Raw genomic sequence first — 22786 nt, 5'->3', positions numbered from 1 at the left:
GTTATGTAACTTTGTGTTGGGATCTGTGTATTTGAGAAAATAGCCATTTCTCCCATTTCTTAATGGACTGTCTTATTAGTTCAATGAAAGACCTTCATCAATCAACCTGGCTAGAGATTCTGAGGTTTCTGAAACCTTTTTTTAGGGGGATGTGACTTCTCTGGTCTTATGCATGCAATTTCTCAACTAAAGAGTATTGAAACTGTAGGTCACTTTGGGTTGTATGGACATCTTAGCAATATTAAGTCTTTTAACTCATGAACACAGATATATTTCCATTTATTTGTGTCATGTTTAATTTCTTCAGTACTGTTTTGTAGCTTCCAATTGGTATATTTATATATACTAAATAAAAGTTAACTATCAGGTAAGAATTCTTTGCTAAACCTTGCATTTTCAGTCATTTCAGAGTAAAAAACTATGGATAGGGTAACATTCATTGTTCCTACAAATTGTTTGATGATTGGCACAATTGCTGCCCATACCAGAGGCTCTGCTTATTCAGGCATTAAAGCTGTAGCTAGCTCCTTTATGGTACAATAGAATGGGGCCAGGGTATGTATCCCAGCTTTCTCTATATTCATTATCATTAAATTTCCCTTAAGACTAGTCTCCTCTATTGACTGTCAACCTGAGGCCCTATGCTATAATATATTGGTATACTAAGCCTATTGAAATGTGATTTAATGTCTGCCCTTGCACTAAATGGTCTCTGACCATTGGTCTTTGTGTGTATGTATGTATGTGTGTATGTGTCTGTGAACCCATATGAGTTTTTTTTTTAATGATTTTTTATCTCTTTCCTTGTCAGTTGGCCCTTCATGCTGCTGTTGATCTACTTTTGTAAAGTTGATCCCCATCCCCTAGCTCAGTAGGCTCAACAAAGACTTCTTAACTAGGACTTAATGCCTGAAGGGAATGCTTCTCAAGGATTTTGAGAGGCTCAGGATTTACCTCCTCTAGTTTGTTTTGCTTGTTTATCTGCAGGCTTGTTCTACTTTGGGGAGCTTAACTGTGCAACTAAGAACGAAACCTCCAGGAACAGGAACCACTGGTGTCCTTGAAACTAAATCACCCTAATTTTTCCTTCTGTCAAACTCTCCTCGCACTGCATGGCTCTCCAGTCAGGGGTTTCCTGCTGGGCCCACTGGAAAGACTAGTTGGTGACAGGAAGCATTTTGAGGCTACCCTGGCCTACATCACCTCTTCTCATCAAAGAAACAAACTTCCAAAGGTGACACAAAAGAGCTTCCATTTGGGGCTCTCTGACAAGAAGTATTCAGTGTTCTGACAAGGATTTCAGGGTGAAGAGTTTTTTTTTTTTTTTAAATTTTGCTGTAGTGGTCACAGTGGATGGCAGAGGGTAGAAGTAGAGGCAGCCTTCAGGGGCAGTTATTGTGAAGTTCATCATGGAGAGGGGGACTATGGCGTGGGTGTTGCAGAAATGGTTTAAAGTTCTAGAGGTGTGAACTGAATATAATGAATATTGCATAGCTCGAGCTACATCTAAAAGTCACAATTCGGTAAAACAAGGCCGTTTTGAACTGTACTTCCCTGAACATATCTATTTTCAGTGTTTATTATAATGGAATTATTTCATCTTTTCAGAGATCTTAGAATTAGAGTGTACTTGCTAATCCTGACTCTCTGGTGAAATGTCAGGTATGTGAAACTGAAATAGAAGCTTTGAAATTTAAGTACATTTTCTATTGGCCACACCCAGGCACAAGTTCTAATTAAACACAGCTTTGGGGATATTAACACTTTAAATTTTACAAAGCACATTCACATCCATTCTCTTACTTGATCTTCACTATAGCTCTGTAGGGGGGAAAGTATTATCTCCATTTTATGGGTAAGGAAAGGGAATCTTAGCTTGAATACTGGCCCAAGGTGACTTGGCTAGTAGAAGAGCAAAAATGGAACCCAGCTCTTCTAATTCATAGGCCAGTGTTCTCTTCAGTCTACTGTGCTTTCTTTCATTAAGTTTTGGGGAACAAATTCAATATATTTCTCTGATAAGTGAACTTTAAATCAAAATAAGCCTGTAAAAGTAGATAGCATTTTGGAATGCTACTAATTGAAAAGTCCAATAAATTGACCTTATATCTAAATAATATCTGAAGCCCCAAACTACTTGCACTTGGATTTGATGTGTGTGTGTGTACAGGGATAAATTCAGAACTGTATCTCTACTCCTGATAACAAAAGAATATTTTGTTGTTGCATAATTTTGATTTGCATTGCCAATCTGTATCAGAAATAAATCCACTATAGGGACTTATCTTTTTCTTCCTTCTTGTCTATAGGCAGTAAAGTACACAGATCTTAAGTGTACAGCTCAGTGAAAGTTTATATATGTGTAACGTTCACCCATATCAAGGCATAGAACATTTCTGATCCTCTGAAAGGTTCCCTCTTGCCTCCTCCTAGTTGACCCCTTCTTCCAAGGGTAACAACTATTCTGACTGCTATTATCATAGATTGGCTTTGCCTGATTTCAAACTTTATATGAATAGAATTGTATTATCTGTACTGTTTTGTGTCTGGCCTCTTTTTTAATGTAATGTACGTGAGATACATCCATGTTTTGTGTATACTATTAGTTCTTTTTTGTTATTGTGTACCATTCCCATGTGTGATTCACAACAATGTATTTATCCATTCCCCTTGTCTTAGTCAATTCAGGCTGCTGTAACAAAATGCCATAGACTGGGTGGCTTAAACAACAAACATTTTTTTCTCACAGTTCTGGAGGCTGGCAAGCTTCAAGATCATGGCACAAGCAGATTAGGTGTCTGGTGAGGGAGGTCCATCTTTTTGGTTTGCAGATGGCCACCTTCTTGCTGTGTCCTCACATGGTGGAGAGAGATCATCTCTCTGGCATTGATTTTTATAAGGACACTAATCCTGTTCATGAAGGCTCCACCCACATGACCTAATTACCTCCTGAAGACCCCACTTCAAAATATCATGACTTTGGGGATTAGGGCTTCAACATAAGAATTTTGGGAGGATGCAAACATTCAGTCCATAGCACCCCTGTTGATAGGCATTTGGGTTATTTTATAGGTTTTGGTTATTGTGAATAAAGCTGCTATGAACATTTTTGACCATATCTTTTGGTGGACATTCATACTCATTTTTCTTGGATATAAATCTAAGAGTGTAACTGCTAGGGTAGGTTCAATAAAAAGACAGTTTAACTTCAAATTAATTTAATTTAGAATAATTTAACTCAGTAGTAATGAAAGAACTGATGGCTGAGAATAAGAAAACCCACTTTGTGAAGAGCCACTCTTAGGGATAAAAATTGATCTGTTTTTTGTTCAGCAGGTCAAGATTCTCTTCCTGTCAGATATTAGAGAGTATTTTTGCTGTGGTTGGTGGGTTGGGTCTTTCATACTTGTGGGTAGATAGATATTTATTTTCCTGGTGTCTGGTACATAGAGTGCACACCAGGACTGAGGAGCCATTTTAATACAAGCTGTATCTTTTTTGGATGGGGTCAAATTGTCTTTTCTTGAGTAATGTGGCTCAAATGATCATAAAATAACATTAAAAAATCAAGTTCCCTTTACAGAAATTTGCCTTAGGATTAACTTGGGATACATCTTTTGTTTTGAAAGTGAAGGTACACGTGTAATTTTATGTAATCCAAAAACTTGACTCTGGCAGTATAATTTAACATTACATCGAAGGTAAAGAATTTTTAAACATCATATGTCTGCTAGGAACATTTCCTAATGAAGTGTGATGTTTAAAGGATATGGGGAAAATTCCTGTGGTCTGGGAAGCGGGTGAGGTGGTTGTAAACAGACGAGAAAACTGGAAAAGTGCTCCGAAGGAAGAGTACTGTTTCTGGAAAGGACTCAGAGTTTCTCCCGTCATGCTGTACTGCTGGGCGTGCTGTAAGACAGAGACCCACCTTAACCCCTTCCTTGACAAAGATGATTACTTCAGGGTTTTGAGGGTTTTTTGGTTTTGTTTTGTTTTTTTAACAGAATTTAATTTGATAATGAATGTTAAAAAAAAAAACCAGGGTCTGCATTACAGGCAATTACTTGTTGCACTGCTTCTGTCCTGCAAATAGTGGAATACCTAGACTTCCTCTTGGGTGTATTTGAAACCCTTCAGAGGCACCATGAAGCCTGGGTTAAGTCTAGAATTTTTACCAAGGCTTCCAAGGTCAGCAGCATCTCCTAGCCCTGCCTGCCTCCTCAACCTCAACCTTTGATAGTCTCCATGTGGCATCACCATTCCACAGTCTCTCAGCCCTAGTGTTGTGGTACATTTCTCCCCTGTCTGGAGTGTCCTTCCCCTGCCCAATTTGCTTAACTTTCATCCTTTAAGTGAAGTCCTGCCATCACCTTCCTTCGTAAAGCCTTCTATGTACCCTAGACTGGCTTACACGACCTTCTGCTGTTCTCCTATAGCCCTCTGTGCAGGTGCTGACCATACTGTATCAAAATGAACTCTCCTTCTCTTTCTTTTCCCATTAGACTTGAAATTGCCAAAAATATGTTGCTATCCCCAAGGCCTAGCACAGTGCCGGTCATATGATAGGCACTCAGTAAAAGATTGTTAAATTGATATTTGGATGGACATATAAACCAGCTTTTGGACTTTGGTCAGTGTGCCCATTCATTCAATGAACGCTTGCTGGTCCTTAGGGGACCACTGCAAGGCACTATGGTCAGAGCTATAGGGGATACAGAGATGAACACTACATGGGCTGAGATGGGAGTTCATTCCAATAGCAGAGAGATGACATGCCTGCAAATAGCAATAATCTAAAGTACAGAGTACCCAGTGCCATGAAGGAGATATAAATAAATGAATATAGAGAAGCTCAAAAGAAGGAGCAAGTATTTCATGGTGGGAAAATTGAAGAAGAAGGGTTCATAGAGAAGGCAGTATTTGAAGTAGGACTTGAGTGCAAGTAGGAAATGAATGAGCAGAGTCTCCAGTGTATCATGTGGTTTATTTTGGCTGAAAAGAGTAGATCTCATGAAGGAGTAATGAGCACTGGGGAACAACTAGAAATGTAGGAAGTGGCCATATTGGAGAGGGCCTTAAATGCCAGGCTAAGGAGTTTGTATTTGATTCCTATCAGTTGGAACAATCTTGGAAGCCCATGGAAGTTTCTGAGCAGCTTAGTGACATGGGTGGAGAAGTCCTTTAAGATTAATCTGGCAATGGCATATTTTAGCATTTTCTTAGTAAATCATTATTATGTAATTAATTGCTAAGCTAATAATTAGTTTTACTAAATAGTGTGGAAAACCTCCAAGGTCTGTAGCTCCTTGACCTTTTCGTGCTAGTCCTGTCTCAGTGGAAATCTAGATGAGGTAAGAAATCATATGACCAATTAGTTCTGAGAAATGGAAATTGAAATTGACAGAGGAAAGAAAGACTATCAAGTCAGAAATGGCTCATAAAAATGCATAGACATATAAAGTGTTGTTTGCTTAGGAACCGTGTCCAAAACATTGCCTCCAGCTGTCTGGAAAAATCCGGACACAGTATATGAATGATATTGTTAACATTTATTCCTTTGGGGTAGTTTAGATCACTTCTAGTTAAAAATAACTGCAGTGTTCTAACCTCAGACTGTCTACTCTTACTCTCCCCTATAAACAGTGGATTCTGCATTGTCAGTTTGCTTTATAGTATGTTATATAACCAGAGCCATCTGGTTTCTGGCCACCTTAGGCCAGGCCTTCAGCACTTCATGCCTGGATTATTACAACAACTTTCTCATTGGTATCCCTCTCTCCAGTGCCTCAAATCCAGCTTTTATCGTAGCAGCAAGATATTGTGGGAGGAATACTGGATGGAGAGTAAGATTAACTCAGTTTGAATCCTGGTCATATTGTTCATTAACTATATGACCCTGGGCAAGTTGTATCACCTCTGAGACTCAGTTCATCAGCTCTAAGATGGAAGTAATGATCCTTGCCCTGGCTATCTCAAGGGACTGTCAAAAGATCATGTGAAAGTGCTCTGAAAACTGTTAATGACTTTACCAAGACTTGCACTCTACTGCCTGACTTTCCACCCTCTACAATGTAGTCCCAAGCCATCTATCTAATTTCATTGCTCACTATTCTCCAGGACCTATTCCCATCTCGGACACATACATAAGGTGTTCCCCTCATCTGGAGTATTCTCTACTCTTATCTCTGCTCATCCAAATCCAAGCAATAATTTAGGGACCAGTACAAATACTACATCCTCCTTGAAATCTTCCCTGATGATTTCTTTTTTTTTTTTTGAAGTATAGTCAGTTTACAATGTTGTGTCAATTTCTGGTATCCAGCATAATGTTTCATACAGGTACATACATATATTCCTTTTCATATTCTTTTTCATTATAAGTTACTATAAGATATTGAATATAGTTCCCTGTGCTATACAGTAGAAACTTGTTGTTTATCTATTTTATATGTAGTAATTAGTATCTGCAAATCTTGAACTCCCAATTTATCCCTTCCTGCCCTCTGTTCCACCTGGTAACCATAAGTTTGTTTTCTATGTCTGTGAGTCTGTTTCTGTTTTATAAATAAGTTCATTTGTATCTTTTTTTTAGATTCCACATATAAGTGATATCATATGGTATTTTTCTTTCTCTAGATTACTTCACTTAGTATAACGATCTCCAGGTCCATCCATGTTGCTGCAAATGGCATTATTTTATTATTTTTTGTGGCTGAATAGTATTCCATGGTATAAATATACCACAGCTTCTTTATCCAGTCATCAGTTGATGGGCATTTAGGCTGTTTCCATGTCTTGGCTATTGTAAATAGTGCTATGAACATTGGGGTACATGTATCTTTTTGAATTAGAGCTTCCTCTGGATACATGCCCAGGAGTGAGATTGCTGGACCTGATACCTTCTAATGCTCAAAGATTTCCCCCTTTGCTGAATGTTGCCAGTTATTATCAACACTTGCTTATTTACATTGCCTTTTATTGTTAGCTCTTTCATTTACCTAAGGCTTATGTCTTTAACTAGATTATGATTTTATGATGCCTTAGTTTGTTCATTTAACATTTAGTGAATGTTTATGAGGATGTTTCCTCTGTATTCCTCACAGAACCAAGTACAGAACTTAATAAATAATTTTTTGTCTCATGTATTTGGAGATTCACATATAGACTCTCTTAAGAAAGAGACAAGTGAACCTGTCTTCTCTTCCAAGAGCTTGGAGTACCCTTCCTAACAACCCACCCTACCTCCACCTCCTACAGAACCATAGAAAGGCTGTTAGATTAGGACTGTTCAACAGAACTGTAATGATAGAAATACTCTTAAAAAAAAAGAAATATTCTACAGCTGTGCTTGTTCAATATGGTAGCCACTAGCCACATGTGGCTACTGAATGCTTGAAATGTGGCTAATGCCACCCACACTCACATAATGAGTAACTGAATTTTTAGCTGTATTTATTTTGAATCAACTTAAATGTAAACAGCTGCATGTGGCTAGTGGCTGCTGTATTGGATAGCATAGGTCTGGACCCATGATTTTTGAACTTTTTGATTCAACAATTCAATGAGAAATACATTTTATATTGCAACCCAGTTTATATACATATAACCCACTGATGAGTTATGATGTGCTATTTGAAAGTACACTTCTTGTTTTATAGATGGAGAATCTGAGGCTCAAAGAAGCGCAGTAAGTTCTCCAAGGTCACATAGCTAGTTAGTGACAGGGTGGGACTAGAACCTACATTTTCGAATTCTTAAGCTACAGCTATTTCCAAGAGGAATAAAGAATAATTTCTCCTTTTCTTCACCATGCCAAAAAAATAACCCACCCCCAATTTTTTCTTTTCGATGTTGGAGAAAAATCATTTGACACACTCTTAGTTTTGACTAAATATTGTCATGTTGCCTTGCTTCCTACATGAACCATGAGCTCTGTATTAAGTATTGCTGCTTTTTGGCTTGGATACTGTCCAAAATCAAAGATACAGTATGATAGAGGCTTAGTTTGGACCCACTGCATGACTTGGCACTGGCACTAATGTGAAATGGTCTTTGGGAATACAACCACACTTTCTATAAGCAGATTGATTCTTAAGAACAGCAAAACCTGTTGATGAAGAATCAAGGTGATTCTCACCTCAGTTTGTGGAATAGATGCCTCAACTCTTGAATTATAAAGCAACCAAATATTTTTCTCCATCCGTCTATCGATCCATCCATCCAATGTGCTATCCTCTTTGTATGATTTATCAATAAAGATAACCTTTACAAAAGTGACATGTTTTTATTCTTCTGAGAAATGCGTCTCTCCAAAAAGAACAGTTACCTTATCAAAAGCAAAAAGAGGCAGCAGTTTAGAGATGCAGAAGTCTATGTGTTAAGTATGTTCCTGACCTGTTTGTGTATGGAATCCCATTTCCTGATGGATGTATCCAAATGCATTTCAGTTAGCAGATAGCAGGCAATAATTTGTTCCCAAGTGTAAACAACAAACAAGATATACTTAAAACAGCAATAAGGTTTTCAAAAGTATCACTTTAAGGGAAGACCAGAGTCCAATTTTGCATTACATTTGGTTCTTACCACCATTGACAGTAAAATGAATTGACTGAAATCTCTAAGAAATTTTGTATTTTGTGGCGCTAAGTTTCTATGGCCCAAATGCTTTTCCTAACTAAAAACCAAAGGGTCTTATCACTTAACAGTGGTCCCCTTGCCAACTGGACTGGTTATCTTTTTGGTGACTTACCCTGATATTTGTTAGGTGCAGCCCTCCTGTGTTCCACCACCACCAATACCAGTCAGTTAAATAGAATCTAATAAAGTCATAAACTCTAGCTGAATGATAACTCTTTGATTAAGATTCTCTACTGTAAGTCTAAAAATGACAAGGTTTTCTTAGGGTGTCAGAGTTTATACTGGTCAGTAGAGAAATCATTCATGTCTTTCACATTATTTGACAACCCAGCATCATTAAGTGTGACTTGCTGAGTAAATTCAGGAAAATTTGCAATTTTGAACATGAAAATCCCCCTTGAAATGCCAAGAATTGTGGTCCAGTTCTCTGTTTTCAAAATTCTTGATTGTCAGAAACGCAGGGCACTGGGAGGAAGAGAAAAGAAGATGGAGCAGGGCCTGTACACAGACTAGCAGAGGCTGGGAAAACCAGGGCACTAGGTGGACCCAGGACGATGGGGATGAAGGCGCATTTTAGGCTGAGTTTTGTTCTTCTGGATTTTTCCTGCCTTCCTAGGCTCTGCTAATCAACCTGCCATCTACTATGCCCCTCTACACAATCCCTATGCCGGTTGATTTCCTCTTCACTTCTTTTAACCTCTTATTCCTTTGTCATTCAAACCTATAAATCCAACATGTTCTGGCTGGATCAAGATTATCAACCACCCCTACCATGTTTTTCTCCTACCATTTCAGCACCCACACTTGAAAACTGCAAGTTATTTTTTGACTCTCTCTCTCATTCTTCCCAGCCCCTCCCTACATACAGTTGTTTGCCATATCCTTTTGGTGTTCTCCCAACCAGGAATTTCATCTCTTCCCCCAGTCCACTTATATCGTATTTCCATTAAGGCTCAGCTCATATTGCTACCTTTTCTAGGTTATAGAAGACCCATTCATCCCCAGATTAATCATTTGTTGCCTTCCACATCATTTTCCTTTCTTTTTTTAAATTGAAGTATAGTTGATTTACAATATTATATTAGTCACAGGTGTATAACTTTGTGATTCAGTATTTTTTAGATTATACTCCATTAAAAGTTATTACAAGATAATAGCTATAATTTCCTGTGCTATACAATATATCCTCGTTGCTTATCTTTTTTATACATAGTAGTTTGTATCTCTTAATCCCACACACCTAATTTGCCCCTCCCCCTTCCTTCTCCCTTTTGGTAACCGCTAGTTTGTTTTCTATATCTATCTGTGAGTCTGTTTCTGTTTTACATACATATTTTCTTGTATTACTTTTTAGATTCCACATAGAAGTGGTATCATACAATATTTGTCTTTCTCTGTCTGATTTATTTCACTAAGCACAATATTCTCTAGGGCCATCCATGTTGCTGCAAATGGAAGAATTTTATTCTTTTTTTTGGCTAGTTGAGTAATATTCCGGGGAGTGTGTGTGTGTGTGTGTGTGTACATACGTACATATATATACACACATACCACTTCTAGGGGGGAGAGTATAGCTCAGTGGTAGAGTGCATGCCTAGTATACCCAAGGTCCTGGGTTCAATCCCCAACACCACCACTAAAAATAAGTAAATACATAAACCTAAAAACCTTACCCCAAAAAACAAAAAAACAAAAACTAATATATATGTATACACATACACCTCAATGTTCATAGCAGCACTGTTCACAATAGCCAAGATATGGAAGCAACCCAAGTGCCCATCAACAGATGAATGGGAAAAAAACCAGATGAATGGATAAAGAAGAAGTGATTATATAATCACTGTTGATGGGCACTTGGGTTGCTTCCATATCTTGGCTATTGTAAACAGTGCTGCTATGAACATTGGGGTGTATGTATCTCTTTGAATTCGTGTTTTCCTTTTTTTTCAGGTGTATACCCAGGAGTGGAGTTGCTGGATCATATGGTAGTTCTATTTTCAGTTTTATGAGGAACCTCCATACTGTTTTCCATAGTGGTTTTACCAATTTACATTCTGACGAACAGTGTACAAGTGTTCCTTTTCCACATCGTCTCTAACATTTGTTATTTGTAGTTTTTTTGATGATAGCCATTCTGACAGGTGTGAATTCATATCTCCCCTTGTTGTCTTGATACACATTTCTCTGATAATTAATGATGTTGAGCATCTTTTCATGTACCTGTTAGCCATCTGTATGTCTTCTTAAGAAAAATGTCTATTCAGGTCTTCTGCTCATTTTTTGATTGGGTTGTTTGTTTTTTTGATATTGAGTTGTAAGCTATTTATATATTTTGGATACTAATCCCTTGCCAGTCATATCATTGGCAAATGTTTTCTTCCTTTCGATAGGTTATCTCTTCATTTTGTGGATGACTTACTTTGCTGTGCAAAAAGCTTTTAAGTTTAATTAGATCCCATTTGTTTATTTTTGCTTTTATTTCTTTTGCTTTAGAAGACAGATCTATAAAAATATTGCTACAATTTATGTCAAAGAGTGTTCTGCCTATGTTCTCTTCCAGTTTTATGGTTTCAGGTCTTACATTTAGATCTTTAATGCATTTCAAGTTTATTTTTGTATATAGTGTGAGGAAATGTTTTAATTCATTGTTTTACATGTAGTTGTCCAGTTTTCCCAGCACCACTTATTGAAGAGACTGTCTTTTCTCCATTGTATATTCTTGTCTTCTTTGTTGCAGATTAATTAACCATAGATGTGTGGGTTTATTTCTGAGCTCTCTATTCTATTCCATTGATCTATGTGTCTGTTTATGTGCCAGTAACATGCTGTTTTGATTACTGTAGCTTTGTAATATAGTATGAAGTGAGGGAGCATGATACCTCCAGCTTTGTTCATTTTTCTCAAGATTGCTTTGACAATTTGGGGTCTTTTGTGGTTCTATATGAATTTCAATATTATTTGTTCTAGTTCTGTGATAAATCTCATGAGTATTTTGATAGGAATTGCATTAAATCTGTAGATTGCTTTAGGTAGTATGGTCATTTTATCAGTATTAAGTCTTTCAATCCAAGAGCACAGTATATCTTTCCATTCCTTTGTATCATCTTCAGTTTCATTCATCAGTGTTTTATAGTTTTCAGAGTGTAGGTCTTTTACTTCCTTGGGTAAGTTTATTCCTAAGAATTTTATTCTTTTTGATGAGATTTTAAATGGAATTTTAAAACTTTCTCTTTCTGTTAGCTTATTATTAGTGTACAGAAAAACAACGATTTCTGTATATTAATCTTGTATCCTGCAATGTTGCTGAATTCATTTATTCTAACAGTTTCTGGGTGGAGACTTTAGGATTTTCTATATGAAGTATCATGTCATCTGCAAACAGTGACAGTTTTACCTCCCTCCCAATTTGGATGGCTTTTATTTCTTATTTTTTCTGATTGCTGTGGCTAGGACTTCCAATACTATGTTAAATAGTGTAGAGAGCGGGCATCCTTGTCTTGTTCCTAATTTAGGGAAAAGGCTTTTAGTTTTTCACTGTTGAGTATGATGTTAGCTGTGGGTTTGTCATAAATGGCCGTTATTGCACTGAGATATGTTCCCTCTGTAGTCACTCTGATGAGAGTTTTTATCATGAACGGATGTTGAACTTTGTCAAATGCCTTTTCTGCATCTATTGAGATGATCATATTATTTTTATCCTTCATTTCATTAATGTGGTATAGCTCATTGATTTGTGAATGTTGAACTATCCTTGTGTCCCTGGAGTAAATCCAACTTGATCATGGCATATGATCCTTTTTATATATTGTTGGATTCAGTTTGCTAATAGTTCGCTGAGGATATTTGCATCTACATTTAGCAAAGATATTGGCTTGTAATTTTGTTTTTTTTTTTATAGTATCTTTGTGTGGGTTTGGTATCAGGGCAATGGTGGCCTCATAAAATGAATTTGGGAGTGTTCCAGCCTCTTCAATTTTTTGGAATAGTTTGAGAAGGATAGGTATTTGTTCTTCTTTATATGTTTGGTAGAATTTCCCTGTGAAGCTATCCAGTCCTGGACTTCTGTTTGCCAGGAGTTTTTTTGTTTTAATTACAAATTCAATTTCACTACTAGTAATCAGTCTGATCAAATTGTCTGTTTCTTCTTGATTTAGTCTTGGCAGGTTGTATGTTTCTAGAAATTTGTCCATTTCTTCTAGGTTATCCAATTTGTTGGCATATAACTTTTCATAGTATTCTCTTATGATTTTTTGTATCTCTCTGGTATCAGATATTATTTCTCCTCTTTATTTGGGTCTTCTCTCTTTTATTCTTGGTGAGCCTGGCTAAAGGTTGTCAATTTTGTTTATTTTCTCAAAAAACTGACTCTTGATTTCATTGATCTTTTCTATTGTTTTTGATCTCTATTTTATTTATTTCCTCTCTGATCTTTATTATTTCCTTCTTTCTGGTGACTTTGGGCTTTGTTGTTCTTTTCCTAATTCTTTTAGGTGTTTTATTTGATGTTTTTCTTATTTTTTGAGGAATGACTGTATTGCTATAAACTTCCCTCTTAAAGCTACTTTTGCTACATCCCTTAGATTTTGGAATGTTGTTTCTCCATTTTCATTTATGTCAAGGCATTTTCTGATTTCCTCTTTGATTTCTTCATTGGCTCATTTGTTTTTTAGTAGCATGTTGTTTAGTCTCCATGTGTTCGTGGTTTTCCCATTTCCCTTCCTGTAATTGATTTCTAGTTTTATACCTGCTGTGGTCAGAAAAAATGCTTGATATAATTTCTATCATCTTTAATACTTGTTGATACTTGTTTTGAGGCCTAGCATGCGATCTCTCCTGGAGAACATTCTATATGCGCTTGAAAAGAACATGTATTTTGCTGTATTTCTATGTAATGTCTTGTAGATTTCTATTAAGTCCAATTGGTATATTATGTCATTTAAGACCACTGTTGCCTTATTAATTTTCTGTCTAGATAATCTGTCCATTGATGTAAATGTGATGGTAAAGTCCCCTACTATTATTATATTATTACCAATTTCTCCTTTCATGTCTGTTAGTATTTGCTTATATATTTAGGTCCTCCTGTTTTGGGTACATATTTTTTAACAAGTGTAATATCCTCATCTTGTTTTGAGCCCTTTGTCATTATATAATACCCTTCTTTGTCCTTTGTTATAGCCTTTGTTTTTTTTTAATTTTTTTAATTGAAGTATAGTCTGTTTACAATGTTGTCTTAATTTCTGGTGTACAACATAGTGATTCAGTTTTATATATATATATGTATATGTGTGTGTGTATGTGTGTGTGTATTCCTTTTCATATTTTTTTTCATTATAGGCTATTGCAAGGCATTGAATACAATTTCCTGTGCTATACAGTGGTACTTGCTGTTTATCTCTTTTATATATGCTAGTTAGTATCTGCAAATCCAGAACTCCCAATTTATCTCTCCACCACCCCCTTTCTTCCCTGGTAACCACAATTTTGTTTTCCATGTCTGTGAGTCTGTTTCTGTTTTGTAAGTAAGTTTGTCTCAATTTTTTAGATTCCAAGTATAAGTGATATCATACAGTATTTTTCTCTTTCTGGCTTACTTCACTTAGTATGACAATCTTCAAGTCCATCCATGTTGCTGCAAATGGTATTATTTTAGTCTTTTTAATGGCTGAGTAGTATTCCATTGTATATGCCACAAATTCTTTATCCAATCATCTGTTCATGGACATTTAGTTTGCTTCCATGTCTTGGCTACTGTAAATAGTACTGCTGTGAACATTGGGGTGCCTATATCTTTGTGAATTAGAGTTTCCTCCAGATATATGCCCAGGGGTGGGATTGATGGATCATATAGCCTTTGTTTTAAAGTCCGTATTGTCTGATATGAGGATTGCTACCTTCACTTTCTTTTGCATGTTTCTGTTCTCATGAAACACCATCTTCCATGTCCTCACTTTTATTCTACCCATGTCTTTATTATCCCTGAAGCAAGTCTCTTATAGGTAGAATATTGAAGAGTTTTGTTTTTTATCTAGTTCACCACTCTATATCTTTTGATTGTATCATATAGTCCATTGACATTTAAAGTAATTATTGATAAGTATGTACTTATTACCATTTTATTACTTGTTTCCTGGTGGTTTTTGTTGTTCTTTTCATTTCTTCTTGTGTTTATTCCCTTGTGGTTTGATGATTTTCTTTAGTAGATGCTTATTTTCCTTTCTTCTCAGTTTTTGTGTGTCTATTTTAGGATTTGGATTTGTGGTTACCATGAGGTTCATATATGTTGACCTATAATTATGTCTACTTGTTTTAAACTAGTAGTCGTTTTAAGTTCAAACACATTCTAAAAGATCTACAATTTTTGCTCCCCTCCCCCAAATTTTTTTGCTTTTTCCCCCCTACATTTTATGTTTTTGATGTCATATTTTACATCTTCAGTCTTATCCCATTACTATTTATTGTAGTTTCAGTTGCTTTTACAAGTTCATGTCTTTTAATCTACATACTAGCTTATTTAAGTGGTTGATCCTCGGTCTTACTATAATACTTGTCTCTCCTAGTGGGATTTTCCCTTTCCAATAAATTATTACTTCTTTTCCATTTAGAGAAGACCCTTCAACATTTTAGGGTAAGCTTAGTATTGATGAACTACTTCAGTTTTTGCTTATCTGAGAAGTCTTTTATCTCTCCTATTCTAAGTGATAATCTTGCTAGGTAGAGTATCCTAAGTTGCAGGTTTTTCCTGTTCAGCACTTTGAATATATCATGCCACTTCCTTCTGGCCTGCAAAGTTTCCACAGAGAAATCAGCTAATAGCCTTATGGGGATTCTCTTGAATATAGCTCTTTGTTTTTCTCTTGCTGCCTTTGAAATTCTCTCTTTATCTGTATCTTTTGCCATTTTAATTATGATACGTCTTGGTATGGGTCTGTTTGGGTTCATCTTGTTTGGGATCCTCTGTGATATCTGTAGATGGATATTTGTTTCCTTCTTCAGGTTTGGGAAGTTTTCAGCTATAATTTCTTTAAATACATTTTTTATCCCCTTTTCTCTCTCTTCTTCTTCTGGAACCCCTATGATGCAAATATTTGGATGCTTTACTGTTATCACAGAGATCTCTTCAGTTGCTTTCATTTTTTAAAATTTGTTTTTCTTTCTACTGTTCTGATTGGGTGGTTTCTATTATTTTGTCTTCTAGTTCGCTTATGCATTCCTCTGTATCACTTTGTCTGCTATTCTTTCCTTCTAATGTGTGTTTTATTTCAGCTCTTGGGTTATTCATTTCTGATTGAGTCTTTTTTTTTAATATTTTCTCATTCCTTGTTGAAATGTTCACTGTTTAGATCAATTACTTTCCCTAATTTAGTTAACATTTTTGTTACTAATGTTTGGAATTCTTTATCTGATAAGTTTTTTATTTCTGTTTCATTATTTTTTCAGAGATTTTCTCTTGTTCTTTTGATTGAGACTAGTTAGTCTCCCTTTTTGTTTTTGCTTAACTTTCTTGCCTCTATGAATTTAGGTTAAGACAATTATCCATTGTGATCTTGAAAGTGTATCCTTCTGTGGGAGTGTCCCTATACAGACTGTGTGTGTGTCTGATGCCTTTGATAGGAGAGCTAGGTTTGACATGGATGTCACATCTTTCCTCAGGGTGTGCTGGCAGCTATTGCCTTGGTAGCTGGTGTGGCTGGAGACGTAAGGGCTAGAGCTAGTGCTGGGTGTGGGCAGTGCTTCCTCTCTACACATTGGCTGTCACTGCCCTGTTAGAGGTATGGTCTGATCTCAAGTTGCTGAAGCAGAAGCCCTGAGGGTGGGGCTTGAGCTGGATCTCTTCCCTTTAAGTGTGTGTTTTTCCCTTTCCCTGCTCCAGGACCTTTGCCCCGGAGGAGGGGAGTACTGAAGCAAGTGTGGCTGGTGTGCTGACAGAGGTCTGATATGTAGGTGTCCACGGCTCTGCTTAGACATAACCTCGAGTGCAAATCCCCTTTGTCCCTCACAGCCTCTGCCACCCCTGCCCTGTTGTGGAACCACTCTGCAGGACTGGCGATGCCCATATGGACTCTCCTTGTATACTGAGAGGTGAGCTGTGGTGCAGCAGCCACCATCAGAGATCTGGGCAGCTTCTGAGGTGCCGCTTGAGTAAAAGCTAAGAAGGGCTGCTGCTGCCTCACCTGGGCTCTGCTCTGGGACTGGGTTGCCTCTGTGTCCCATGGTTGAGACTTTTCCTCTGTTGTGGCTGCCCCAGATCCAGCGCAGTGCTGTGGCATGATTTGAGCAGGGCCAGAGCATTCTTTTGGCACAGGCCGGGGGTGCATGGGGAGCCGGTTGTGGGAAACTGGCAGCCACTAAGGCAGACCTCTCTCTGCCCTGCCTCAGGGGAAGCTCCCCTCTGTCTTGCACAGCTAATCACTATTCCCAGCCTCAGCTGCTCCCACCCTGTTGTGGAACCATTCTGCAGGGCAGACAGGATCCTTGTGATCTCTCTGTGTGTATCAGGAGTGGGGAGCGAGCTGTGGTCAGGTGACTGCCATCAGAGATCTGGGTGGCTTCTGGGGTCACTGCTTGAGTTAGTGTCAATGGTGTCCACTGCCACTCAACTTGGGCTCCACCCCAGGACTGGTTTGCCTCTGCATCCCATGGTCAAGTCTTTTTCCTGGTCATGGCTGCCCCAGAACCAGTGCTGTGCTGTGGCATGAAGTGAATGGGATGGGAGCATTTGTTTAGTTCCAGCTGGGTTGCCTGAGGAGCTAGTCACGGGAAACTGGCAGGACCTAGAGCAGATCTCTCTCCACCCTGCCTCAGGGGCAGCCAGCATGCATGCACTCCTCATGAGCAAATTCCAGTCTGCTCCAGCCCTTCTCTTTGTCCCAGCTCTCCTCCCACCAGGCAACGGGGCTTGTCTCCTCCACATAGAACCCCAGGACTGGGATACCCAGTCTGTGGCTCAATCTGTTCACTCCCCAGGGCTGGTGTCCATCTATGTGATTTCCCTTTTCCTCTGAGTCCCTTCCCAGGGGTATAGGTCTCCACTTGATCACTTTTCTTCCCCTCCTATCTAATTACGTGTAGATTGTTCTTACAGCCTTGGTTGTACAGGAGTCCTTCTGCCAGTTTCCAGTTTGTTTTAGTGATAATTGTTCCATATGTAGATGTATTTTTGATGTGTTCATGCTAAAGATGGGCTCCATGTCCTCTTATTCTACCATCTTGATCTCTTCTTGCTCACTTTCCTTCCTTGTAATACTTATTGTTTTTAGTTGTTCCTAGACCTATCCTCTCTACTAGATTTAAAGGTTTTGGAGGATGGAGGCTACATCTCAGTGATGTTTTATCATCTGTGCTTAGCACATAGTAGGTATTCTGTAAAAGTTTATGGAATGAGTATATGAATGTATATTCAGCCCTTACCGTACCTGTCTCCCATGAACATTTTCTTATATTTTTGAAGCTGTGACCCGACAGTAAATGTGTATGTATTAAATGTGTGAATATAACAAAAAAGAAACAGACTCACAGATATAGAGAACAAACTAGTGGTTACTAGTAGGGAGAGGGATGGGGGAGGGGCAAGGTAGGGGTAGAGGATTAATAGGTACCAACTACTATGTATAAAATAAATAAGCTACAAGAATATATGGTACAAAACAGGGAATATAGCCAACATTTTATAACTATGAATGGAATATAGCCTTTAAAAATTGTGAATCACTATGTTGTACACCTGAAACTTACATAAGATTGTACATCAACTGTAGGGCAACAAAAAAAAATGTAAAAATGTGTATATATTGCTGAGAAGGCTGTTTTGGAACCAGCAGTGTCCTGACATGCTTTTAGAATAAGGTGATCTACAGGAAGATATGCTGTGGTGTCTCCGGCTTTTACTGGCTCTGAGATTCTGTGACCCTTTGATTTCACCTGAGAGTGTGTTGTTTGTGGGTCTGAAACACCCCAGAATCTAGGAGCTTTGATGTACCATTCTTTGTTAAGCCATACCAGAAAATTTGTTGTTTAAAGTGATTTTTCACTTATTTGCAGTTTTACAAAATAACCCTTAAAATACAGTCAATTACTGGAAAGCAAATTATTAAAGTAAGTCATCAGCGAAAACGGCAGAGTGAGGACCTCTGAAAAGTCTACCCATAATAGAAATGAAAAGAACTGGCAAAAATGATCAGAATCAACTTTTTCAGAACTCTGGAAATTAACCAAAGGGTTACACCAATCTGGAGAGTATTTGTTCATGAAAAATGACCAAAATAGTGAGCTTTGTGGCGTTTTCACTTTCACCTTGCCTATCCTTTGCTCTCTAGCTTTGCAGTAGCCTTGAGAACCCAGAGCCTGCAATCACGGGGAGTTGGCAGCTTGGTAGCCCCTGGAGGACATAGAATGGGGTTGGAGCTCCTATAAAGCCTCATTTCTAGAGAATTGTCATTATTTAATCTGTCTGCCATCCCCAGAAGACCCCACATTCAGGACTTGTATTTATTTGCCCTGACTTGGAAGTGCAAAAAGCCTTTCCCCCAGGGCTTTGTTTGAAAACCATTAGAGGCAATAGATTAACTTTACAGCTGTTTGAGGAATAGATGACCAAAAAGTTTAAAAGGAAAAGCTGGGGAATAATAAGTCCATTGGGGCTTTGAAAAGGTCTGGCATGCTCCTGGGAATCTAGAAGACCACATGCATGCTCGGGGCTATGTGCATTCCCAAGGCTGTGTGCGAGGCTCAGAAAGACCAGAGAGGATTCTAAGCTCTCACTCTGGCTGACCTTGAGCTCTGTACCAGCAGAAAGAGAAGACTAAGGCAGAGTTAATCAACTGCCTGGCTGAGTGTTGAAGGCATGCCCCAACATGTACACAGAGCCCTTTGGCCAAGACTGAGAGACTTTTTGGTTCTAGATGCTTATGGAAATCTTTTTTTCAATTATTAGTCAACCACGAAGCTAACCCAGTACGGACTTTAGTGCAATGATCATTAAAGTAGAATGAAACAGAGTGAAGCCTGTTGTCCATCAGACCTTGAAGAAGCTAATTCTTGGTCCACCAAGTTGCAGAATTTGTAGCTCTACCTGTATAGTCCCTATGTCCTTAAACAGGCTGAGAGGGCAAGGAACTCATGTGGGGCTGATGTCTTGTTTGTTAATATTAAGGCAAGACCAAAGTAGTTTATGAAAAAGTTTTTTTAAAAGATTGCTGTTAATCATAAGTGATTCTTTTGAAAATGCCATTTTGCTTCCGCACCTCAACTACATCTCAGTTTGCTTCTTCATCTCTCTGAGTAATTCTTGTGGAAGACCCATTCCTCTTTCCTCCCCCAACTCCCTTGTATCTAGTCTCCCCAGGTTACTGCTCTTAGCTTCTGCTAATCTCATCTTCTGTTCTGGCTTTCATTTGTTTCATCCATGTAGCTTTCAACTTGGGCTGGCTATGGCCTAACACACTGCATTCTGAGAGTCTGTCTTCTAAGAGAGTATTAGGAAGAATAGAGACTGTAATGGCCTTTATGCTGGCCTGAGAGGGGCAGAAGTGCAAGAGGAAAATTCTTTGGCTACCATTTTGGTCAGAGCCATCTCGAATGAAGCAGTGTAGTTCTCACAGGCTTTAAGAGGCTGTACTAATTTGACCAGATAGCTGGGCAGTGACTCACTGAGACAGGGCTGCTGATAGAGATTTTTTTTTCTCAGCCAGTACTAAAAAAAGACCCAACACTTATATGCATACATGCTGTACATTCATCCGATGCCACCCTCCCTCATCCCTACCAGGGGAATGCCAGAGAGGTTGTCCCTTTCCCACATTCTACTCCAGCTACTTATATTCTGTTTTTTTTTCCTCTTTTCTAGGCTACACTGGATATTCGTTTTAACCTGATTTCTCTTGCCTGTGAGGGGTAGAGAGTAGGGTGAGAAGGTACACAGTGTGATTTACACCACCTCAGTCCACCACCTCCTGGGGGTGGCCTGACCTGGATGATCATTTTTAGCCTGGAATTTCCTGGGCATGGGCCCGGGGCCGAGGCCAGTGGCAGAAAGGCTAAGATGGCACAGGCTCTCTGGCAGATTGGGCAGTGATGAGTTTTCACTGGGGAATGAAATGGCTGTCTCATCTCTAACATCTTTAGGTTTGAAATACTGCCAAGGCTAATGACCCTAATGATTAAAACATCTTGAGGAGAAAGGCTACTTAAATCCCTGAAAGATTGGACTTCTGGAATATGTTTCAAGAAAGGCCGTATCCCTGGGTAGCTGTGTTTCCAAAATTATAACTTTAAACAAATTATAACTTCAGTTTACACCAATTAATTATACAAAGCGTAACTTCAACCTCCAACCAAGTAACCTGTTTTCATGATCAGATACGACTCATTTATACTTAAGAACATTTATTTCTATGAAAACAGCATGCTCCTGCCTTAGAAAACAAAGCCAGAAGAAAACAATTTGTCCTTTAAAATGAGTTAAACACATCCACAATGCCATTTTTTATAGGAAACCCTTCCCTTGGTGCTCTTAGGGACAGCTTTGGGACAGTGCCTGCAGCTACTTGTAGCTGCACAAAATGACCCCTACTCTCTCTGAGATCCCCTCCCGACATGGGCCTGGAGAGCCTCCAAGAGCTGAGAGGAGAAGGTGTGTGTTGGGTTCTCAGCTTTGAACTTGAAATATGGTTTGTCATCGAAATACCATCAACTATGAAATATACTATCAATTTGATTTTTCCACTTACAGGTTAAGATAGATTCTTCTGGGCTGGCTTGCAAATTTATTTACTGCCTACAATATTATTTCTCTCAGAAAACTACATAAAGAGAACTCCTGCGATAGGACCCCTTCATAAGTCAGATCTTTTCCCTGCAGGAGGTACAAAAGTGGATTTTAAACCCATCCCACTCTACATGGTCATACGTTTTGAGAGTGTGGCCTGTGAATTCATGAGATTTAGTTATATTTTGTTCAGTTACTTTCTCTTGAGTATAATAAATAACCACAGTCATTTGTGCATCCTAAGAACAAGTTTTATTTATCAGCAGCTTCAAGAGCCTTCTTTGCAGAATTTATCAGTGAATGAAATGGCAAATGAAAGGACTGTTAAACATCTTGTCTTCCAGCTAAAATACTATGCTTTCACAGTTGTATAATCTTTCAAGATTGTCATAGCTCCTTCTAAGCCACTGGCTGCTGGAACCCTCGTGATACTCCCTGCGACATGGACAGGGGTTAGATGTGCAGGTATTAGTATATCACCTTGCTACTCTCCCACTCAGAGAAGCTAGAAAGTGGCTATTTACAAAGAAAGCCCCATTGGAAAGAAAAAAAAGGTTGATGTAACTGTGACCAAAAAGATGGTGCTAAATGGGACCATGAAAAAGGGAAGGTCAAAATAGGTGGTTAAGAGGAAATCCCTGTACTAAAGGATTTTGAGGCCTTGTCAGTGTCTTTGTTCCTCAAGGAAAAGGATTTGCTTTTGTTAGATTTGAGCCAGTGACCCTTTACCTTCAGGACAAAGGTAATAATCAGTAAACCACAGAAGCAAGCCTCCTGTATTAAATTTTGCTGAAGTTTCTTTCCTTTTCTTTCAGTTTTATCCAAGTATGAAAACCAGATTACTATTTTCACTGACTACCTAGAAGAATTTCCGGATGCAGATGAGCTGGTATGGATCTTGGGGAAACAGCATCTTCTGAAAACGGGTAAGGTTTGGTAGCATTTGTCTGTGAGAACCCAAATGACGTGTGCTCGAGGTTAAGGTCCTATCTTGTTTTCCTCCTTGGGTTGATAGGTGTTAATGCTACTCCTGGGTGTATTTACCTTGCAGCTAGAGGTGTTTAAGCCTCAGGCCCCTTGTTGGCACACAAAGTCCCTTCCAAGGCCCTGAGAGGCCTTAGGAGTGTGTTCCCATGGTCATAGGTGATTGTACAATTTGAAAAAGTCAGATATTTGTATTCTTTTCCTTAAAGGAGAACTCCTGAATTCTATAAGTCTCACATTTCAAAAAACATGGACCCACTCCTGGTATCGCTAACCAGTACCTAGTCTTTGATGACTGGGCTACATACTTCTCATTCCTCTCATGTCCTTTTATGTCTAGATGAAAAACAGTGTCACCTAAGGGACTTCTAAAGGGCCCAAGGCTGTCAGAAACAG

At 38.5% G+C, this 22786-nt stretch overlaps 1 protein-coding gene across 3 annotated transcripts in view; it reads left to right on the top strand.

The window, feature by feature from the left end:
• Positions 1 to 22786, top strand: part of ATG4A (autophagy related 4A cysteine peptidase) — a 53632-nt gene that overhangs the window by 10977 nt on the left and 19869 nt on the right. For all 3 annotated transcript variants that reach the window (XM_031675468.2, XM_072955628.1, XM_072955627.1), the window contains exon 2: positions 22222 to 22332. In XM_031675468.2, the coding sequence (XP_031531328.1) occupies positions 22222 to 22332 (111 nt within the window). The remainder of the gene's footprint in view (positions 1 to 22221; positions 22333 to 22786) is intronic.

The sequence above is a fragment of the Vicugna pacos genome, chromosome X (genome assembly GCF_048564905.1).
Source record: "Vicugna pacos chromosome X, VicPac4, whole genome shotgun sequence".
Classification (NCBI taxonomy): Eukaryota; Metazoa; Chordata; class Mammalia; order Artiodactyla; family Camelidae; genus Vicugna; species Vicugna pacos.
This window is presented reverse-complemented; position numbering and strand designations above follow the sequence as displayed.